Below are 22,144 nucleotides of genomic sequence, written 5' to 3'. Positions count from 1 at the left end.
TCTCTACTCCATCCCTCTACCTCATCCTCAGTCTACCCCTCCCTCTCAGCTCCCTCCATCTCACCTACATACACCCTCATAGTCAGTCTTTCATTCTCCATTCTCTTCAGATGTCCAAACCACCTCAGTGTATTTCTCCTAATCTTCTCAACCACATCCACAGCCACCCCACAACGTTCCTTCACTTCTTCTTTACTAAAAGAGATTTTAAGAGAAATAAATGAAGATGGTAGTAATAAGTGGGTGAGGGTTACAAAAGCATATACTGTACAGTGGGCTCACCTACTGCACGAGCTCAGAGTGCGCAAGTGACCAAAAATCATAACCAAAAACCCTGAATGCGCGAGTTTACCTCACAGAACACGAGGTAGAGGCAAGGAGTGACTCAAAAATGCCATTTTCCACGAGTACGCTACCCCCACCCCAACACAACACGCCAATAGTGACCTAGAGGCTCGTGGGGAAGGTGCTCAAGAAGAGTCTACAGTAAGGTCTCGCCAATAACAACCTCGACAATAATGTTTTCGGCAATAATAGTAAGTTAGAATAGATACCCAGTTTCTCTAATATTGACGGTTATTTCTTGAATACCAAGTTGTTATACTGCCAATACGTCCATAACAAGATGAGAAATGAAACAAACAAGCAAGAAGAGATGAAGGAAATTGCCGAAGATGTTAGCAGTAGCGAGGAGGAGAGGGAGGATCCTCCCCTCATCACCTCCCCTGACTCGCCCACTGCTGTCCCCTCCTCCTCCACTGCCCCACCTGACTCACCATCTGCCTCCCCCTCCACAGCCCCACCTGACTCACCTGCTTCACCTGGCATATCTGCAACCCCCACCATAATGACTGTTGCTGCATTCTGGAAAAATGTAACATTTGACAGGCTGTAAATTTCTTTGTCAAAGCCTGGAATTATATAACACTGGCAATCATTAAACAAGCGTGGTGCGGCCGGGGTGGCGGCGGGGGCACTCTAAGTGTGTTGCCACGCCTCGGAACCCCTGTTATTGTCCATCAGGCCTGTTGTCTTCTGTTGTTAAGGTGACTGCCCATATTTTTGTTATTGTAGCTATATCTGTAGTACAATGTCTGAAAAAGTTGACCTTTATTATGTCTCTAAGGGCCAAAAAAGGTCCAGGTATGAAGGGGGTACTGCCCATATATAATTTTTCCCATAAGATTATGTATTCTTAGTGCGCGAATTCACACTGCGTGAGGTCGCGGACTGTCCAATCTCTCACGCACTGTGCGAGCCTACTGTACCTGTGTGAATAATATAAAAATGAAAAGGTGGAGTTACGTAGAATGGAGAAAAAAGAAATTAAAGAGAAAACAAGGAAGTGGGATGAAGAAAAATGTAGAGAAGCTAATAGTAAGTTGAGTTTAGAAATATAAGAGATGGAAAAAGAAAATAGAAGAAGAACAGATATACGATAGCAGACCATCATCGAGCATTTGGTATCAGGCTAGAAGTAGGAACTTACCATTAAATGACATGAAAAGACATAGTGATGGAGAAGTAGCCTGCAAGTTATGTGGACATGAATATGAAGTCTTAAAACATTTTATGCTAAGATGTCTGAAAATTATTAATGAACGGGTTAAAGCAGTAGAACTACAGCAACCATATCATGAAGAGGAGATAGAGGTAATTGGCCAATATTTGTTTCAGAAAGAAAATCTGGAAGAGATGAAGGAAGTCCTATATAATATGTGGAAAGAAAGAGGAAAGATTATTAAAGAAACAATTTAGAAAACAAAAAATGAAATTACTAAGGAAAGCAATAAAGACAATAGCAACAACAACAAAACATTAGATGATAGAAAAAAGAATCGCTGTCAAAATGGCATATACTTCACCGAACTGGTCAGGAAAGAATAAGATGAACACGTGGGAGTGCCATTGCATACCAACTGAACTGAACTGAACTGAACAACTGGTTGTAGATAGACAGAGTAATTACGGTAATTCTTTACCAAACGCGTGCGGCCTTTCCATATTTTCTGTTGAGTCTTTCACAGGTTGCTTATTATTCCTGGATTAGCACAGCTACTGGGGATTTTTATAAACGTACTTCTGAAAGCTATAGCAAAATAAGAATTTACTATGCATAAATATTATGCCAATGTCTGCCAGTAGCTGGGCATATTCAGTGCTCCTAATGCTCATTTTAAATTTGAGTGCTGGCTGTCAAATGCAAGTGAGGTTAGGTTGGATTAAGTTTGGTTTGGTTAAATCATTAAGATTCCCATTGCTTTGACATGGGATACAATGACATGTCCAATCGGAGAGATGGTTGGTAAACAACATGGCTAGTCAGAGGTGTCATAGGGAAACATGGCCACTTCCTTACTTACCCCTTAGTAGGTATATTTTGACTTTTACCAATCACTTTTTGCAGTCACAGTGGAACAGTTAACTGTGTTGCTTATTTACCAAAATTACTTAACTTGAGATCATGAGTTTGTTATAGGGGGAATTGCTGCACCCACTTGGTAAAGAATTACCTATAATTTTTTGAGGGAAATGGCAGACAATTTCTAAAAGCAATGCAATTGTATTGAAATTTATTTGGTTTTCCATTTTGGCATGTGTTACTGAGTTACTGTTGGTTAGGTAACTCAATGGCCTCTTCCAGTTCCGAGTGGAAACGCTTAATAATGCATTAATAATCAATATCACACCCAGTGCACAGATCATGTCCTATGTCGTTAGAAGCCATCATGAGAAGGATTTGAATTTTCTACCCCAAAGAAATCAAAGATTCAGATTGATTGGTAGAATACAGTCACGTGACCAAACATATGCTTATGAGTGGCTGAAACAGACCTAGCAGATGTATGCGCAGTAGATGGAAGGAGAAACACACGCATAAACACACGCATTTTTTACACAGACATGCAGTCAAGATCCAAGGTATGGTATTTTGGGAAATTATTATTAAATTCAATATCACAGTAAATATCGATTTGCAATTGGGGTTATGGGAGTTCATTAGCATTCTTTGGTATTATATATACTATGCATTTATGGTGGTAGTATCCCCGAACAGCATATTGGCAATTTGTAAAATAATATCCCTAAGTGTTTCCTGTAAGCCAAGAAACCATTTACAGTGCTGGGTGGTAACCATATAACCAACCATATGTGATCCCTACATGTCAGCAGATGAGTTGACAGAGGGTTAGTGCCCCTCCCTGTGAAAGAGCTAACTCAAATGGCCATCCCTTATGGGATTATGGTGTCTGGCTATAGATAGTTAGACATGAAATTATGTGTTTTGCTAGAATATCTATAAAGATTTTGAATAATAATCACTTTAATATGCTGTTGTACACGATATTATACAGTAGGATCTTGCCAATAACGTCTAATTGATGCCAGAAAAATGCCGTTATTAGTGAAAATGTTATTTGCGTGACATTAAAATACATGCATAAAGGGTTTATTGGTGCCGCCACTCCAGGACTTTTATCCACTTTTCCCACCTGGAGCCCTCCTATCACTACTTTTTTTAGCTGAAATAATAAGATTAGTTATTAAATCATCATGAGTAATATAAAACTCACCTTCAAGGAGTTATGAGGTGTTTGGTGTGATGATTGTTTCAAGGCTTGTGCATGGACGCTACTGCAGAGTACCCCGACCCCTTGCTGGCCTTGTCCCCATTCCTGCCTCTCACGCCAGGGTCACCCACTTCCATCAACACTTCATCAAACCCCATAAAGTCGAAATCTTCGGGAAAGTCCCCATTGTAGTCAGTGTCATCATCTACTCAACCCTTCTCTGTTGTTCTTCCTCGGCTGGCTAGCTTTGTGAAAGAGAGTGATGAGTGACTGATGGAGGGCATTCACTCGATCGTGATACTTTTTCTGGTATTTTCTTGAAATATGATTTACAAGTCCAGTCATTAGTCATTATTTCTTATGGCTGCTCTCTCTGTCTCAGCAGACTTGAGTTGTGGCTGGAGTGCCGACCAAGCTTGTTTAACCCCTTAACCGTGGGGCGTCACTTTCGTGACGCTTGGGAGCAAGGGATCATACCGCGGGGTGTCACTTTTGCGATTCTGTGTTATTTTGAATTCGCCCGGGCTTTCAAGTGGTTGCTTGTATCATCTATCAGTACTGCCAATGTCCAACACTAGTCAGCACTCCTAATCTCATTTGTACTCCCATCCATTGTTGACAGTTTAGCCATTTCTCCCCATTCTTGACTTCCCTCCCTACCTTCCCTCCATTACCCTCTCCTCTCTCCTGCCCAGCCATGCTACGCTAAGTAAATCTTCCCTGGAATCTTCCACTGATTTCATCTATTGAAATAAGATCTATGCCCTATTCATATACCAAATAATATATACCAAAAAGAAATAAGGTAAGTGAGAGTGCCATACACCTGGAACTGACTAATTATCACCTGACAACACCTCACATGCACTCGTTCGCTAATTTTCGCTGTTTATTTCCCCTTGAAATATGCCGTATAATCTATTCTCGTACTAAAAATATACAGGAAACTCGCACAGAACACGTGGGTTTCATTCCTACCGTGCCGTGTTAGGTGCGAAATCACGTATATTTAAACTACTTCGTATTTTGCTCCCTAGACCCCCCAACTGTGTTTTTTGCTGTTATCTGTCACTGGTAATCACTAGAAAGCATTTTTAAGTGGTTAGAAGTTTATTTAATGTTATAACTCTCAAATACAGTACTCCACAGCAAAACTTCAACACACAAATACTGTACGTAAACACAAGGAAACATTCCGACGCCGATCATAGGTAATCATATAAATCAGGTTAACTGGTACCAGGGCTTTATTTAATGCTTTATCTTTTTTGAGTGCTTTAACTTACAAGTACATACCAGAACAGTACATATTTAACTTAGAAATGCAGTACTGTGGAAAAGCTGTACAGCAAGTCTTTAACGAACAAACAAAAAAGGCAATATTCCGACGCCGATCATGGGTAATCATATAAATCAGGTTAACTGGTTACAAGGCTTTATTTAATGCTTTAATTGCTTACAAGTACAGACCAGAACAGTAAATATTTAACTTACAAATACAGTACTGTAGAAAAGCAGTACAGTAAGAGTTTAACGAACAAACAAAAAAGGCAATATTCCGACGCCGATCATGGGTAATCATATAATTCGGGTTATCTGGTTACAAGGCTTTATTTAATGATTTAACTTTATTTAAGTGCTTACAAGTACAGTACATACGAGAACAGTAAATATTTAACTTACAAATACTGTACAGTACTGTGGAAAAAACGAACAAATAAAAAAGGCAATATTCGGACGCCTATCTGGTAAACTGGTTATAAGACTTTATTTCTTGCTTGAACGTTATTTAATAGTACTTTAAGTTGCACATAAACTTACCAGAACAGTACAGTACTGTAAATATTTAACTTACAAATACTGTGCTACTGTACTCGGGAATGTCTCACTCACTGAATAATTTCCCGCCTAGATTGTCATGTAATCAAAACAAACCGCGCGCTGTGGTGACGTTCGAGGATTTGATCTTTCAAAGGCCTCTCCTGCGTTAATTTGTCGTTTTCATAATGGTTCTTTAATCTTACGTTGTCTTATATGTATCCCAGCGCTTACCGTGTATAATTGCAAGTGCGTTCCGTGAGATCGTGTTCCGTGCGAGTTTCCTGTATATAAGGAGGGAAGAGAGAAGCCTAAGTGATATTTACATTCACCTGGAGCTACCTAATTTATAATGTATTGTCTAGATTTCCTGCCAATCATTTCACTGGTATATATTAGCAGCTGTCAAGAGGCTGACGTTGGCAGTAATGCATTTCCCTAGGTAGGCCACGCCGGCTCACCCCTATCAGTTCACTGTCATCTTCCAAAGTGAAAGTACGTCTTCACTCCTGCTAACTTCTGCCGCTTTTTAGCCCCATGCAAATGCCCTGTGATCATTACCCCCTACTAAACCTCGTGTGGAAAGAGGTAAAGGGTTGACAATTGAAAGAGAGTGACTATGATCTTTCTGTTGAGTAAAACAGTGCAAGTGGAATTGTAAATACAGTAATGTGTAAACAGCAAGTGAAAGCAATGAATGTAAATATAAGTGAACAGTGGAAAATACTTTTATAAGTTACTTCAAGTGACAGTGCATAACACAGTGTAAATAAAATAAAAATGTAAATAATGTAAATAAAATAGAGAACATAAATAGAAATGTAAATGAGTAGTAATATAAGAATACGAGTATATATACTAGGAGTAATGAAAGTGAAAGTTTCACTGTAGCATGTATGAATACTAGGAGTTATGAGAGTGAAGGTGAAAATGACATTCACTCTCAATGCTAGTATACAGGACAAGAAAGTGAATGCTACGTATTTTACTGAAGGAAATTGAATGCCTACAGTGACAATAAACTACTATTACTGAAGGAAACTTATGGATAAAGACTGTAGATATATATAAGTGTTATATAGTAATAGAAATATAAACTGTGAGTGTTTTTATGAATAATAAATGACAACACCAGCGGCAAACTAGCGCAAGTGGGAAGGTCATACGCCCTCGTAATTTTCATTGCTTTCACAGGGTTTTTTTTTTTTTTGGAATATGGATTCCAAACTATTTGAGAATCACAGAATAGTGTTTCTAGTGATAATATCAGGCTGTGGTAATCATATTACGGGTTGTCGGGAAGTTTAAAGTGGAGACTTCGTTACCCAACTTCAGAGGTCTCCACAAGTCTTATGGTACTTGACGAAGGCTCAACAAACACCCCAGGAGAAAGCTGAAGGTATTTGCCATAAGCATATGTGATTTTAATATTCTAGGACTAATAACTGATTTTTGGCAAATATTTTTAGAGAGTCTGTTGGAGCACGAATATGCCCCCGGGTGCCGCAAGAAAAAGCAAAACAAGCCCGCGGTTAAAGGGTTAATGGTTGCCAATGTTGTATTATTCCAGGCTCTGATGAAGAAATTTACAGACTGTTGAAAGTTATATTTCTTCCAGAATGCAGCAACAGTCATTATGTTGGGGGTTGCAGGTATGCCAGGTGGAGGAGTTGAGTCACGTGGGGCTGTGGAAGTGGAAGCAGATAGTGAGTTAGGTAGGGCAGTGGAGGTGGAGGGGACGGCAGCAGGCGACTCAGGGGAGGTGGCGAGGGGAGGATCCTCCGTCTCCTCCTCACTACTGCTCACATTTTGGGTGATTTCCTTCATCTCTTCTTGTTTGTCTGTTTCATTCCTCACCTTCTTATGGACATACTGTATTTGCAGTATAACAACTTGGTATTCACGAAATAACTGTTATTCAAGTGAATCCAAACGTTATTACAGAAACTGGGTACGGTATCTATTCTAACTTACCGTTATTGCCGAAAACGTTATTGTCTATCTATCTATCTATAGCCTGACGCCCTAATCCCGCAAAGGGTGGCCGCAGACAAAACGCCTCCAAGTCGCTCTGTCACCCACCATTTGACTACCCTCCCCCCAACTCACCCCTCCCTCCCTCATATACCTCTCAACTCCATCCCTCCACCTCATCCTCGGTCTTCCTCTCCCTCTCCCTCCCTCCACCTCACCTACATACACCCTCTTAGTGGGTCTTTCATTCCCCATTCACTTCACATGTCCAAACCACCTCAGTGTATTTCTCCTAATCTTCTCAACCACATCCACATCCACCCCACAGTGTTCCTTCACTTCTTCATTCGTCAACCTGTCCCTCCACGTCACTCCACATGCTCCTCTCAAGTAACTCATTTCCACTGCTTTCACTCTTGACTTGTTCCCCTCTTGCAAGGTCCATGCCTCGCTTCCATACGTCAGGGTAGGGATCGCAATAGTATCATGCAGTGACTTCTTAACTTCCATACTCACCTCCCTATTTCTCATCTCTCACATTATTGTCAGAGTCGTTATTGGTGAGATCCTACTGTACATAAAAAAACAGCATACCATTATCACACCATTCGTAGAGTAACTTTGGCAGGAGTTTTCAAATATTGCCCCAAATCAATTTTGATTTTATGAGGTAAGTTTTGGGGCATGCAGTATTAAAATACAGCATGTTACTGAAGCCAAACTGCCACCCCATGCAGAATTATGGAGTCTGGCTAGATAGATAGATAGACAAATAGTTTTCAGATATGCCTCTCCTACCACAGAGATAATTTGTGGTGATTGCAACCAAAAAATTAAGAAAAAATTTTACCGATATTAACCTTTGTTTGGTACATGGAGAAAATAATCAAACCTCAAGGGAAGCAGAATGAAGACATTAAAAATAGAACAAGAAGACAGGAAACAATGAATATAGTAAATAAAAAAGAAATTAACTGCAGTAGAATAAATAGCTATTTGGCACATATGTAACACCTGTGTTTGCATTAACCTGCCATTTTAAAAGTTAGAAACTAGAGGAATTTCTGTATACCTATGATCTGCAGGAGGGTATGCATGTTTTCATTCAAGAGAAGTAGAAAAATACATTGAAAATACAACACAAGAAGAAACCAATCTTTCTCAAATAATAGTAATAAATCCTAACACAGCCACCAAAGAAATTATAGACCCTAGAGATGATAAAACATTTCAAGCCGTACAAGCATCAGGATATTTGGAGCTGGAATGTGGAAAAAGTTAAAGGAAAAAGATAGGAAGTAATGATATTCAAGCAAAATATTTAAAAGAATTATTAAAACTTCTTTGTGGTAGGTGGCAGTGCTCACCATCCACTCACTTGAGGTAGTGCTGCTCTCGAGTGACTGCCCCTTCCTCGTGTCCATCTTTCCTTCCCTCCTTTTCTATCTCTCTTTCCTTCCCTCCTCTTCTATCTTTCTTTCCTTCTTCTTTCCTCTTCCTTCTGTCAATGGGTGACTCTACACTAAGTGACAAGCCAAATGGTTTCCTGGTGCATTTACTCTGCTGAGTGGTAACCATATACCAGTAACTAAATTATGGTGCCTGGTGGTTTATTGGGTAATTAAGGTGCTCCAGTCGGATTGAATTTCGGCAGGTTTATATCCAAGGGATGGTTAGAGTTTATTGCTCAGATAATGCCACTTGGGGTTAAGTGAGGCAGGACACTTGTCTTAACTGTCAGGACAAACTTGCCTTGCCCAAGGCTCCTACACTTCTCATGGGGTAACATGGTATTGGATGATGAATGAATGAATGAAAATTAAAACTAACAACACCAAAATGTGCATCGCTGTATGAGACAAAAGAAAAATAGCTAATAATCAGTGTAAGATAAAATAAATGAGTTAGAGTACTATGCTGAGCTAAGTAACAGAGAAGAAGAAACAATTGAAGTAAAAATGGAAAGGTACTGTGAGAAAAATGAGAGTGAATATGAGAAGGAAACAGACCATGTAAGGGATAAGTATAATAAATACTATATTACAGAAAACTTGTCAGGAATGGGGGAATAAGAAGCAGAAAATACAGTGAAAATAAAGTGTAAAAAATGAATAGTAAAGAATTCTTGAGATTATATGAGAAGAGGAAGTAAAACCAAGAAAGGCACTGAACAAGAAATAAGTTATTTAAAAAATTCTTCTTCTTCCTTCACCTTTTATCATTATTTTTATGTCTGTCCTCCTGTCTTCCTATTTCTCCCATCTTTCACATCAGTTTTTAATACTCTTCCCTCCCATTCAGGTGGCTTTACATTGAGTGACAAGCCTAATGGTTTCCTTTAAGCCAGAAAACCATTTACAGTGCCTGGTGGCAACCATATAACCAACCCATATGTGTTCCCTATGTGTCAGCAAGTGGGTTGGTGGAGCATTCGTGCCCCTCCCCATAAAACACCTAACTCAAAAACAAATGACTATCCTTTTCAGGTTAATGACATCTGGCTATAGACAGATAGGCCTAGATAGATTTTGAGAAGGTAAGACTAATATGTTAGAACAAGAATGGTAGATGTTAAGGAAAATTTAAAAAATAAGTACAGTAGAACCTCTCTCATTCGGACTATATAGGGGGAAGGGTTGTCCAAATTAGCAGATTGTCCGGATCATCAGGGTAATCTCCAGTTCATACCAAAAACTATCTACAGATAGTATGTTTGTTAATTATAAACATATGTGGCATATGTCAACCCTGCGTAACTGCAAAAGATGAAAGGATACTAAAATAACCAAACTAATCATGTACGATAGTTTTGTATTGCATAATTTACAGGTAAGGCCATGACAAGAAACTAGCCTACATTTTAAATTGTAGTAAGTGACTAAGGCCCGTGTAGGCAAAAAAATAAATTAATTAATTAACTGTAATATTTGGAATAAAAATAAAACTTATTTAGGCAAAAAATACATTGTCATCTTTGGCATATTGATAATGCCCATATGGGCAAGAAGCTAATGTTTGATGTACAAGTAAAGCACATTTAAGTACAAAAAATAACCTACAGTAATCATTAAACCATCCATCCATCCATGGATGGATGGTTTAATGATTACTGTAGGTTATTTTTTTGTACTTAAAAAAAAAAAAAAATAACCTACAGTAATCATTAAACCATCCATCCATGGATGGATGGATGGTTTAATGATTACTGTAGGTTATTTTTTGTACTTAAATGTGTAAAGCACATTTAAGTACAAAAAATAACCTACAGTAATCATTAAACACTGCAGAATATTCTGACCCATTTTTGTGTAAGCAGACTCCTCCTTTTAACACCTTTATTCATTGCAGAAGCTGCACTTGCATTAAGGGGCATGGTAAGGAGGATTATATAACTTTTGAAATACAGCGTAAAAATATAAATGGTTGGTGCACTAGTTGATGGAATGAATGCTAGCGTGTGTTTAAACAGGTGCCCATGTTGTGACCTAGCATGATGCAAGACTAAACGAATGACGATCGCTTTCCACGCCAATACTGAAAATGACTTTAGAATTACTTTCAGCATATTTTTGGAGCTTATTATTTTTAAATTTTTTCTGAATTAACAGAAATCCGGATCAAAGGGGCCCGGACCAAAGAGGTTCTACTTTTATGAGCCGAGTTTTTGTCAATTTGTAAAAAAAAAAAAAAAAAAAAAAAATGATAATCAGTTCTATGTCTTGGTGTGAGGCATATGAGAATACACCTTTATTACAAGGGAACTACTGTAACTAGAAAAGAAACAGTAATTGAAATACAGTGATACTGGAATTATAGTAGAAACTCAAGAAAAAATAATAATAAAAAAAAAAATATTGAATATGAGAAAGAAAGAAAAAAAGGACACTGGCAGCACACACACACACACACACACACACACACACACACACACAAAATTGTTGTGAAACAACCCTTGGACATGAGAGTACACCACCACTACCATGAACAACAACAACTTAAATGCATTGTTTAGTAGAGTACTTAGTAGATAAGGAAGAAGGAAGGGTAATTACCCATCTCCTGCCTCTGTTATCACACCTTGTTTTTATTTTATGTATGTATGTATATATATATATATATATATATATATATATATATATATACACACACACACACACACACATATACATACACACAACTCTGGGCATAGACTTCACAGCTCATTCATTTATATCCAGCAGTCCTTCTGTATTCTCTACACCTCCATATGCTACCACTTCAGCACTAGCACTGTCCATATTGGATACAGTACATGCTAGAGCTGTCTCAGACGCTTTAAGTTGGAGATAGAAGATCAGTAGTGTAGAGAACGTATTGGACAACCATAGGGACAGTTGCTTACCTGTAATCAACAGGTCAGCTGGGCCAGGCATACCAGTGTTGAGTAACAGCAACAAAAATAGCAACATTCTTGTTGCTGCCTGTATACCATAATTATCTGTTTGCTTTGTGATTATCATCATCCTCATATTCTTCAGCCACTTTTACATTGGTGCCTGCACTGTCCAGCAAACCTCTTGACTAATAATTTAACGTGCTCCTTCATCTGGTAATGACAAGTTAAAGAAATATCAAAGCTTAGCTCTGTCTTATAGCTCTGTTACCTGTTCAATACTTTCATAAACTCTGCCTTTCTCATAGTTAGCCTGTACTGTTCTTTTCAGGAAAGTAGATGCTAGAGTACTGCACATTAAATTTAGATGTCTGTTTTGGTTTATATTGATATATAATGTATTACTGTAGAATGCCTTATTCCATGCAGTTCCCTTTTTCATTATTTCATGAACAATTTTGACAACACAATAGTACAATAATATTTATATTTTCAGGTGTTGAAGGCATGCTGAATAAAAGAAGAAGAAGATTTTAACAGTTATTTTGGTGCTCCGCATTACATAGACTGACGAAGTAAATATAAAGGATTGAATTCAAGATGCTCCAGAGAACTGCTCGCACTGTCTTCTCACCTTTATGGAGGGTAGTTAAACCCGTACATTCTGTATTTTTTCTTCCCCAGTGTATCATTAGTTTTCCAAATAGGGTAGCATTATTTTATGTATTCTGTGATGCAGTTGTATATCTTTGATCAAGTATTTCAAGTTAACAAGAGTCTCTTCCCCACACCATACAGTAAAATACTGATTTTATGAATGTGCATTTGTCCAGAAACACCAATTCTTTGAAATGAATATAAAATATAAATAATATATTCTAACTAAAGCAGTAGAATTTGGCAGTGTTTACTTATTGAGTTCGGCAGCTACCCACAGTTACGTAACCAACACTTCATGGTTGCTAACACATCCCACTGCTTCTTTTCCTGTAAGTGACTCAGTCGACATCAACAATTTTCTCTGTCTGTATCAGACGACAGACTTTTTCCCACTGTATTTCAGCTGTGCTAATTAAGACCTGTATAGTTATCATGGTCCCCACACCTCCAAAATGACCACTAGATTCATCACCATCATCTCTTTCAAAGATGAGAGTTACTTGAACAATTAACATGCCTCAAGAAATTTTGGAATATCTTGGATAGATGCAGGTGAGTGTCTGGGTATCATGGTTGAGGCATGAGGGGACAGTGGGAGGCAGTAGTGTCCAGAAGCACAAGTTTAGTAATTTTTTTCAATGTAAGCATGAAATATGCTGCAGTATTTGATTATTGCTGGGTGCTGAATTTACCCAGTGAAAAATAGATTAGATAGGCCCTATCTGATGGAGACAGGATTCCGTGGGCTTGAATGATGCGTGAATGGAAACGTGGCTTATTGATTTGGGCAAAGTTAGGCTGTCTGGACATTGCTACTCCTCGCCCTGCCCTAGGGTGGGAAAGGAGATCTGGATGATGATGATGATAATAAAAAATATGTCTGTCTGTCTATCTGTCTATTGCCAGACGCCTTAATCCCATAAGGGGTGGCCACAAACAAACCGCCTCCATGTTGCCCTGTCCCTCGCCATTTCACTGCCCTGCTCCCAGCTCACACACCCCTCTCTCATAAACCTCTCCACTCCATCCCTCCATCTCATCCTTGGCCTTCCCCTCCCCCTCCCCCCCTCCACCCCTCCACCTCACTCACATACACTCCTCTTGTCAGTCTCTCACTCTCCATCCATTCCGCATGGCCAAACCACCTCAGTGTGTTTCTCGTAATGGTTCCTATCACATCCACATCCACACCACAATGGTCTTTCACATCCTCATTTGTCAGTCTGTGTCTCTATGTGACTCCACATGCTCCTCTCAATTAAATCATTTCCACTGCTCTCACTCTTGACTTGTGTCCCTCCAACAAGGTCCAAGGATCACTTCCCTACGTTAGAGTTGGTATCACAATACTGTCATGTAGTAACTTTTTTACATCCATGCTCACTTCCCTGTTTATTATTGCTTCTTTCAAGGAACCAGCAAGCTTTCTTCCTTGTTGTATCCTTTCAAGCACTTCACCCTCCAAACTTCAATCATTACTCATCACACTGCCCAAATATTTAAATGTACTCACATTATCCATTTCCTCCTCATCCAGCCTCACTGTACATTCACTGACTTCACTTCTCTCAAAAACCATAACTTTACTCTTCCCTACATTCGCCTTTAGATCCTGTTTCTTACACATTCTCCCAAACTCATCCACCAAGCCTTGCAGCTCCCCTTCGTCTTCACTTAACAACACAGTATCATCTGCAAACAACAGTACAGGGAGTTTCCAAACACTGCCCTCTCTCATTAGGGTCACTCCAACATCCACTGCCCTACCTTGTATCTCTTTTATAACCTCACTAAACCACACTACAACACTCTACAGACCATACAGAACAAGGCCCTAAAAATGATCACAGGCCGCACAGCTGCTGCACCCACAGACCACCTACATTAGGAAACCAAAGTCCTCGAAGTCAAGGATCATCTAGACATGAGAGGCTCCCAGATTCTCACTGCAGCCTCCACAAACCCACAACATCCACTACACCACATGGCAGCACATGTACACATACCAAGGAACATCAAAACAACACCCAGCACACAATATCATACATAAGTACTATCATCTCTCCCCCCTTGCCCGCCTCAGACCAACTTCCAGAAGCATATCCATACTCAGATCACTTGCCGCTCCATTCAGTCACTTAAAGACAACACACAGCTGCATGCACGACCTCCTGACCCCTCTGAATCCTACCTCCCTTGTGAGAACAGGGTCCACCTGGACAGGCTGAGATGTGGGCATCATACAGCCCTCTTAAGTTACCAGAAGAGGCTGTATGACTCTGTTGCTGATGCCTGTCCAAAATGTAACACAGCACCCCATACTATTAAGCACATTATGGAAGACTTCATTGCACTCAATCATGTATGCCAACAACACAACATACGCTCCTTGAGAGCTCTGTGGGAAAGCCCGGTCTCAGCCATGGCCTTTCTTAGGGACTTGGGGCTGTTCGGCCAGACTGCCTAGGGAACAACTACTACTTGTACTACAGTATGCTATACTCAACCACACACTTAAATACTTACAACCTATTCCTAAAGATGAATCTTATCAAGTTGATTTCACAACCTCTGGTGGACCATAGTATCAAGTGATGTGTGGTACAAACAAAACTAAGTGAATACTGTACATACTGTAAATATTATTTATCTAATTCCATATAAAATAAAATACGGGGTTACATAATAATATCATTTAAATATAAACTGTACAACATAACTAAGCTGATACACCTGTGGTGTCTTATATAAACTGTGCAACATAATTAAGCCAATACACCCATGGTGTCTCAAATAAACAAGTACATCCAATATGGCTGATTCATGATATGATTGTATTGCTACTTCTGTATTAGTTATATACATATGTATCAGTTATGTAGCTACAATGACCACACTTGTGATTCCCTCAATTATATTACAGTTGCTACGATTATGGAACTACAAATGATAGCATTACTACAGTTATGTAACAGTTTCATTAACAAGATGTAAGTACAGTTTTATGGCCAACACAGTTATGCAACAGTTGCATTAACAAGATGTATCTAGAATTTTATGGCCAACACAATTATGTAACAGTTGCATTAACAAGATGTAACTACAGTCTTATGGCCAACACAGATATGTGACAGTTGCATTAACAAGATGTAACTGCAGTAGGATCTCACCAATAACGATTTCGACAATAACGTTTTCGGCAATAACGGTAAGTTAGAATAGCTACCCAGTTTCTATGATAATGTTTGGATTCACTTGAATAACGATTACTTCGTGAATGCCAAGTTGTTATATTGCAAATATGTCCATAAAAAGATGAGGAATGAAACAGACAAACAAGAAAAGATAAAGGAAATCACTGAAAATGTGAGCAATAGCGAGGAGGAGATGAAGGATCCTCCCCTCGCCATCTCCCCTGACTTGCCCACCGTCATCCCCTCCACTTCCACCGCCCTACCTGACTCACAATCTGCCTCCCCCTCCACAGCCTCACTTGACTCACCTGCTCCACCTGGTATACCTGCAACCCAACATAATGACTGTTGCTGCATTCTGGAAGAAATTTAACATTCAGCAGGCTGTAAATTTCTTCGTTAGTGCCTGGAATAATACAGGATTGGCAACCGTTAAACATGCCTGGTCGGCACTCCAGCCACAACTCAAGTCTCCTGAGACAGAGAGAGAGCGGCCAGCAGAATTAATGACTAATGACTGGACTTGTAAATCGGATATCATGAAAATACCAGAAACAGTATCACGATCAAGCGAATGCCTGTCATCAATCACTCATCACTCACTCTCTTTCACAAAGCTAGCCAGCCGAGGAAGAACAACAGAGAAGGGTTGAGTAGATGATGACACTGGGGACTTTCCTGAAGATTTTGACTTTATGGAGTTTGATGAAGTGTTGATGGAAGTGGGTGACCCTGGCGTGAGAGGCAGGAGTGGGGATGAGGCCAGCGAGGGGTCAGGGGGTACAATGCAGTAGCATCCATGCGCAAGCCTCGAAACAATCATCATACCAAACACCTCATAACTCCTTTAAGGTGAGTTTTATATTACTCATGATGATTTAATAATTAACCTTATTATTTCAGCTAAAAAAAAGTAGTGATAGGAGGGCTCCAGGTGAGAAAAGTGGATAAAAGTCCTGGAGTGGCAGCACGAACAAACCCTTTATACATGTACACTATTTTAATGTCACGCAAATAACGTTTTCGCTAATAACGGCGTTTTTCTGGCACCAATTAGATGTTATTGGTGAGATCCTACTGTACAATTTTATGGCCAACACAATTATGTAACAGTTGCATTAACAGGATGTAACTACAGTTTTATGGCCAACACAATCATGTAACAGTTGCATTAATAAGATGTAACTACAGTTTTATGGCCAATACAATTATGTAACAGTTGCATTATCAAGATGTAATTAAAATTTTATGGCCAACACAGTTATGTAACAGTTGCATTAATGAGATGTAACTACAATTTTATGGCCAAGACAATTATGCAACAGTATCATTAACAAGATGTAACTACAGTTTTATGGCCACCACAATTGTGTAACAGGTGCATTAACACTGTGTTATGTTGCAGCCACACTTGGGTAACAGGTGCATTTGCACGATGTAACCACAATAGCATTAACATGATGTAACTGCAATTATACAATATTCATACAGTTATGTTACTTTTACAATATTATGCATCTCACTTAATTAACTTGTAAATTAACTGTTACAGTATGTGTATGTGTGGATGTGATAGGAAGCATTAGGAGGAACACACTTGAGGTGGTTTGACCATGTGGTGAGGATGGAGGGTGAGAGACTGATGAGGAGAGTGTATGTGAGTGAGGTGGAGGGGGGGAGAGGGAGGAGGAGGGCGAGGATGAGATGGAGGGATGGAGTGGAGAGATATATGAGAGAGGGGGATGTGAGTTGGGAGCAGGGCAGTGAAATGGCGGGGGACAGGGCGACGTGGAGGTGATTTGTTTGTGGCCACCCCGTATGGGATTGAGGCGTCTGGCAATAGATAGATAGATAGATATGTATATATTAATACATTATGACTGTCATTGGTACGACAGTGGATGTGACCGAGCGATATGTAGGTATAATATTTTATAACACAATGCTGTATGTAACTATATAGCTATAGATAGCAGTATGTAAAACAAGTACAGTAGTTATGTAAAATAGGTAGTTACATCTGAGTCCTTCAGGAAGAGAGAACAATACCATCCCCTTGCCTAGACAAATCAGGAATGCCAAACACTCATGATCATGTTCCGGAAATGTGACAGACACACACACACGCACAAACAGTTTGCCTACACACTTTACCCGGAAGCTAGAGGGAGAGATAAGTCCGATATCACATATAGGAAAGTGAGTCAGTCAGAGGAAGTCAGACAGAGTAGAACAGGAGAGACCAAGAGTTAGACAAGGAGAGAGTGATAGGGAGTAGGAGAGTGAGAGTACATTTGGAGGACAGCAGCTAGCACAAACTGCTAATAACCATAGGCTACACGGGTCACTCCAAGCTCTTAACTTTGATTCAAGTAACTCTCTCACAATAAACTCCACTGACCCAAATTTGCCTATTTCATCATCCCACTTAAAATACGAAGAGAATAATGGAGCAGAGAAGGCCTACGCTGATATCTCCTAAACGCCTCACCATTACTCTCTCCTGGTGTCTCTCATCGATGAACAAGATAACCTTCTCTATAGAATTACACCCCTTGGCTACTTCTACTTACAAATAAACTCACTAGAGAGTAGCAGGAGAATTACATGATACATTAAATTCTATGTGTTCCAGTGGCATAGGAGGCACTGTTGCTTTAACTTACACCTCCACCTTAGCCTAACTCATGCTCCATCCCTCTGTCTCATCCTTGGTCTCACCCTTCTCCTCTCCCTCTTTGTCTGACTCATACACTTTTCTAATCAGACCCTCATTCTTAAGTGAGTTCACAATACATGAGAGTATAAATGTGCTTATCAGTGTGTTGCATGACAGTAGTATGATCCCCATGCTATCATATAGACATGAGGCTTCGAGCCCTGTTGGAAGAACATAAGTTATGAATGAAAGCAATGGAAATTAGTTATCTGAAAGGAACATGAAGAATTATGAAGAGACAAATAGACAAATGAGGCAGTGAAGGAGCTTTGTGTGCTGCTGTAAGGGTGTGAGAAAGCATTAGAAGAATGTTCCCTGTGAAATTTATATAATGCAACACAATGTTTTCCCGTAATGCCATATTAATAGATGATCATATTGTACTGGTTCTGGACTGGAAACTATTTCATAGCGAATAATGGTCCACTAAACAATAGCATACCATTCACCTTTTTTTTCTCTTTGCCTGATATATTTTGTAGTGTATAATGTGTATCAAACCTTATTTTCCATTGTCAGGCTGGAGAAAGACATGTGAGTGTAGACAGTTGCCCGTGCACACAGTATGGATGGAAAAGTTCTGGAAGGAATACTGGTGTGAGGTGCCTGTACCCTTGGATGAGAGCAACATACACATCAAGTTAGTACATCAAATATTGTTCTTTTATGAGAATTGTGGGCTCACCTTTTCCACATCTAATTCATTCTGAGCATTTGATGGTAAAGGGGTTTGTGAATAAGGTGAGTACCAGGTGTCAGGGTAATATAAAGGAAAAAAAACACATTCCCAGATTTAGTGGTATGCCATTTTTGGATCACCTCAAATGGTCATTTTGTTCTCAGTGCCATATCGTGATGAAACATTGTGACATTGGCTGACATTTTTAATAGGTTTAGGTATCACAACAAATATATATAAGGCAATAGTAGAGGCGTTAATGAACAGTTTTAGAAGAAAAGGACTTGTGAACTTAATTTGACAGAGAGGCATGATATAGTCAGTCACAAGAAACCACCTGCTTCTGTATGCTTTACTATTATCAGTAATTCACACTGTACACCCATAACTACTTCTGTTATCTTTGGAGCCCCTAAGAAACCATTCAGTATGAATATCAGAAACATGGCTGCCAGCAGCTGCTGCTTCTCTGCCACAGCCACACAATACATATCCTTTTTTTTTTTTTTTTTTTTTTTTTATGCAAGATAAAAGGAACCAAAGGCCAGGAGCCCACAAACTGTTCCTTCCAAGAAAAAAACAAAAATAGTACAAAAGCGAGCCAAATTCAAGATCTGTTCATTTTGAGATGCGTGGACACACTGTGTTTGAAAGACTGGAAATCATAGGAAGTAGGAAATACAGACAGAGGGAAACAGTTCCAGAGCTGACCTGTTGCATAAGTGAAGGACTAGGAGTAATGGTTAACTCTTGCATTAGAGAGTTGGACAAAAAAGAGATGAGAATTTGTTGCTGTAATAGAGGTGGAGGGATGCAAGCAGACAGTTTAGAGGAGCAGTAACCATTGACGTAGCGATAGAAAAGAGATAAAGATGCAACAGTGCATTGAAGAGACAGAGGTTGAAGGGAGCCAGTAAGAGGAGAGTTAATGAGACAAAAAGCCTTTGACTCCACCCTATTGAGAAGAGCCGTATGTGGAGAGCCTCCCCACACATGAGAGTTGTACTCTACACAGGGGCGAATAAAACCCATGTATAAAGTCAACAACTGTGCAGGGGTAGAGAAGGAATAGAGTTGGCTTAGCACACCTAATCTCTTGGAAGCAGATTTTACAAGAGATGTAATATGATCTTTCCAAGATAAGTCCTGAATGAATGAAACCCCAAGCATGTTCAAAGATGATGCAGCATTGAGCTGGGTATTATTAAATATTAGTGGGCACTCCTGTGGAAAATTGTTTCGGGTTGATAGGTGTAAAAACTGAGTCTCTGATGGATTAAAAACAACAAGATTATTTTTACCCCAGTCAGAGATATGAGCCAAGTCAGATATTAGGTGTGCCATAGCCTCATCCCTTGTTTGTTAAAGTAACTGCTGAGATGGACGTTGCCGGAACTGAAAGGAAAGGTGAAGGGCGGAATCATCAGCGTACGAGTGGATAGGGTTAGATGTACAGTTAGGTCATTGATGAATAAAAGGAAGAGAGTTGGTGATAGGACAGAGCCCTGAGGAACACCACTGTTGATAGATCAAGGAGAAAAACGTTGGCCGTCTACAACAGCGGCTTTAGAATGACCAGAATGGAAGCTGTAGATGAAGACACAGATAGAAGGATAGAAACCATAAGAGGGCAGTTTGGAAATTAAAAATTTATGCCAGACTTGATCGAAAGCCTTTGAGATGTCAAGTGCAATGGCAAAGCTTTTGCCAAATTCCCTAAAGGAGGATGACCAAGAGTCTGAAAGGTAGGTGAGAAGATCGCCAGTGGAGCTTCCCTGATGGAACGCATACTGACGATTAGAAAGAATTTTGTGATAGGAAAGATGCTTTAAAATTTTTCTGTTAAGAATAGACTTGAAAACCTTTGAGACACAGGATGTTAAAGCAGTTGGACGATAGTTAGAGGGTTGGGAATGGTCACCCTTCATTGGGACTGGCTGAATGAGAGCAAACTTCTAGCAAGAAGGAAAGGTACAAGTTAAAAGACAAAGGCGTAAAAGTTTACGTAGGCAGGGTGTAAGCACAGAAGCACACTTAATGAGGACAACATGAGGGACTCCATCAGGGCCATATTCCGTGTTAGTATTAAGGCCAGTGATGGCAGAAAATAAATCAGCTGAAGAAATATTAATGTCAGCCTTGAAGAAGTCAGAGGGGGGAAGTGATGGAGGAACAGCCTTGGAATCACCTAAGGTGGAATTAGTGGAGAAAGTCTAAGCAAAGAGATCTGCTTTATCAATAGAAGAAATAGCTACAGAGCCATCAGAGCAGAAAAGAGGAGGGATGATGAGGTAAAGTTGTTAGAAAGGTTTTTGGCAAGGTGCCAGAAGGAGCGGGAAGAATTCGAGTTGGAGAGTTGAGAGCATTTAGCACGGATAAAATTATTTTTAGCAGAGCAGAGAACAGACTTAGCATGATTCCGGGCAGAAATGTAAACAAGATGTGATTTAGGGATGAGTTGGCTCTGGTACCTTTTATAGGCCTTCTCCTTGTTGCGGACATCATTAGAACAAGCATGATTAAACCAAGGCTTTCTTGCATTAGTCAAAGGATATGAGAAGGGAATGTATGCTTCCATGCCCGAGAGAATAACCTCCGCAATGCGCAAGGCGCACTCAGATGGCTTCCGGTCATGTAAGCAATAATCATTCCAGGGAAAATCAAAGAAGTACTGCCTGAGGGCCTCCCAGTCCGCAGCTCCAAAGTGCCACAGTTGACGTTTCTTTGGAGGGTCCACAGGCCATACTGGAGCGATAGGACAGGTCAAGGGAATGAGGATGTGATCAGAGGAGCCCAACAGAGAGAAACGATTAAGTGTAAGCAGAAGGATTAGTTGTAAGGAAGAGGTCAAGTATGTTGGAGCCCTCTCCAAGGCGGTCAGGGATACAGGTAGGGTGCTGTACTAGCTGCTCTAGGTCATTAAGGATAGAAAAGATGTGGGCTTGTTCACCAGGTGGATCAGTGAAAGGAGAGGAGAGCCAAAGGTGGTGGTGAACATTGAAATCTCCTAGAATGGAGATTTCAGAGAAAGGATAAATAGAATGTGTTCCATCCTAGAAGTAAGATAGTCAAAGAATTTTTCATAGTCAGTAGAATTAGGGGATAAGTACACAGTGCAGATATATTTAGTCAGAGAATGACAGGAAAGCCAAAGCC

At 39.8% G+C, this 22,144-nt stretch overlaps 1 protein-coding gene across 2 annotated transcripts in view; it reads left to right on the top strand.

Moving 5' to 3' along the window:
- The first annotated feature begins 12,238 nt into the window (after positions 1–12,238).
- The window catches only part of LOC145413618 (uncharacterized), a 142,423-nt gene continuing 132,517 nt past the window's right edge, over positions 12,239–22,144 (top strand). Inside the window, exons 1-2 of one of the 2 annotated variants that reach the window (XM_080283272.1) lie at positions 12,239–12,381; positions 18,829–18,949. In XM_080283272.1, the coding sequence (XP_080139398.1) occupies positions 12,337–12,381; positions 18,829–18,949 (166 nt within the window). In that variant the 5' untranslated portion in view covers positions 12,239–12,336. Of the gene's footprint in view, positions 12,382–16,218; positions 16,443–18,828; positions 18,950–22,144 lie in introns of those variants that run through there. The other variant, XM_080283274.1, reaches the window with a different exon arrangement.

This window comes from Coenobita brevimanus, chromosome 97 (genome assembly GCF_032717465.1).
Source record: "Coenobita brevimanus isolate Jiangsu-jjx chromosome 97, ASM3271746v2, whole genome shotgun sequence".
In the NCBI taxonomy this organism is placed as follows: Eukaryota; Metazoa; Arthropoda; class Malacostraca; order Decapoda; family Coenobitidae; genus Coenobita; species Coenobita brevimanus.
This window is presented reverse-complemented; position numbering and strand designations above follow the sequence as displayed.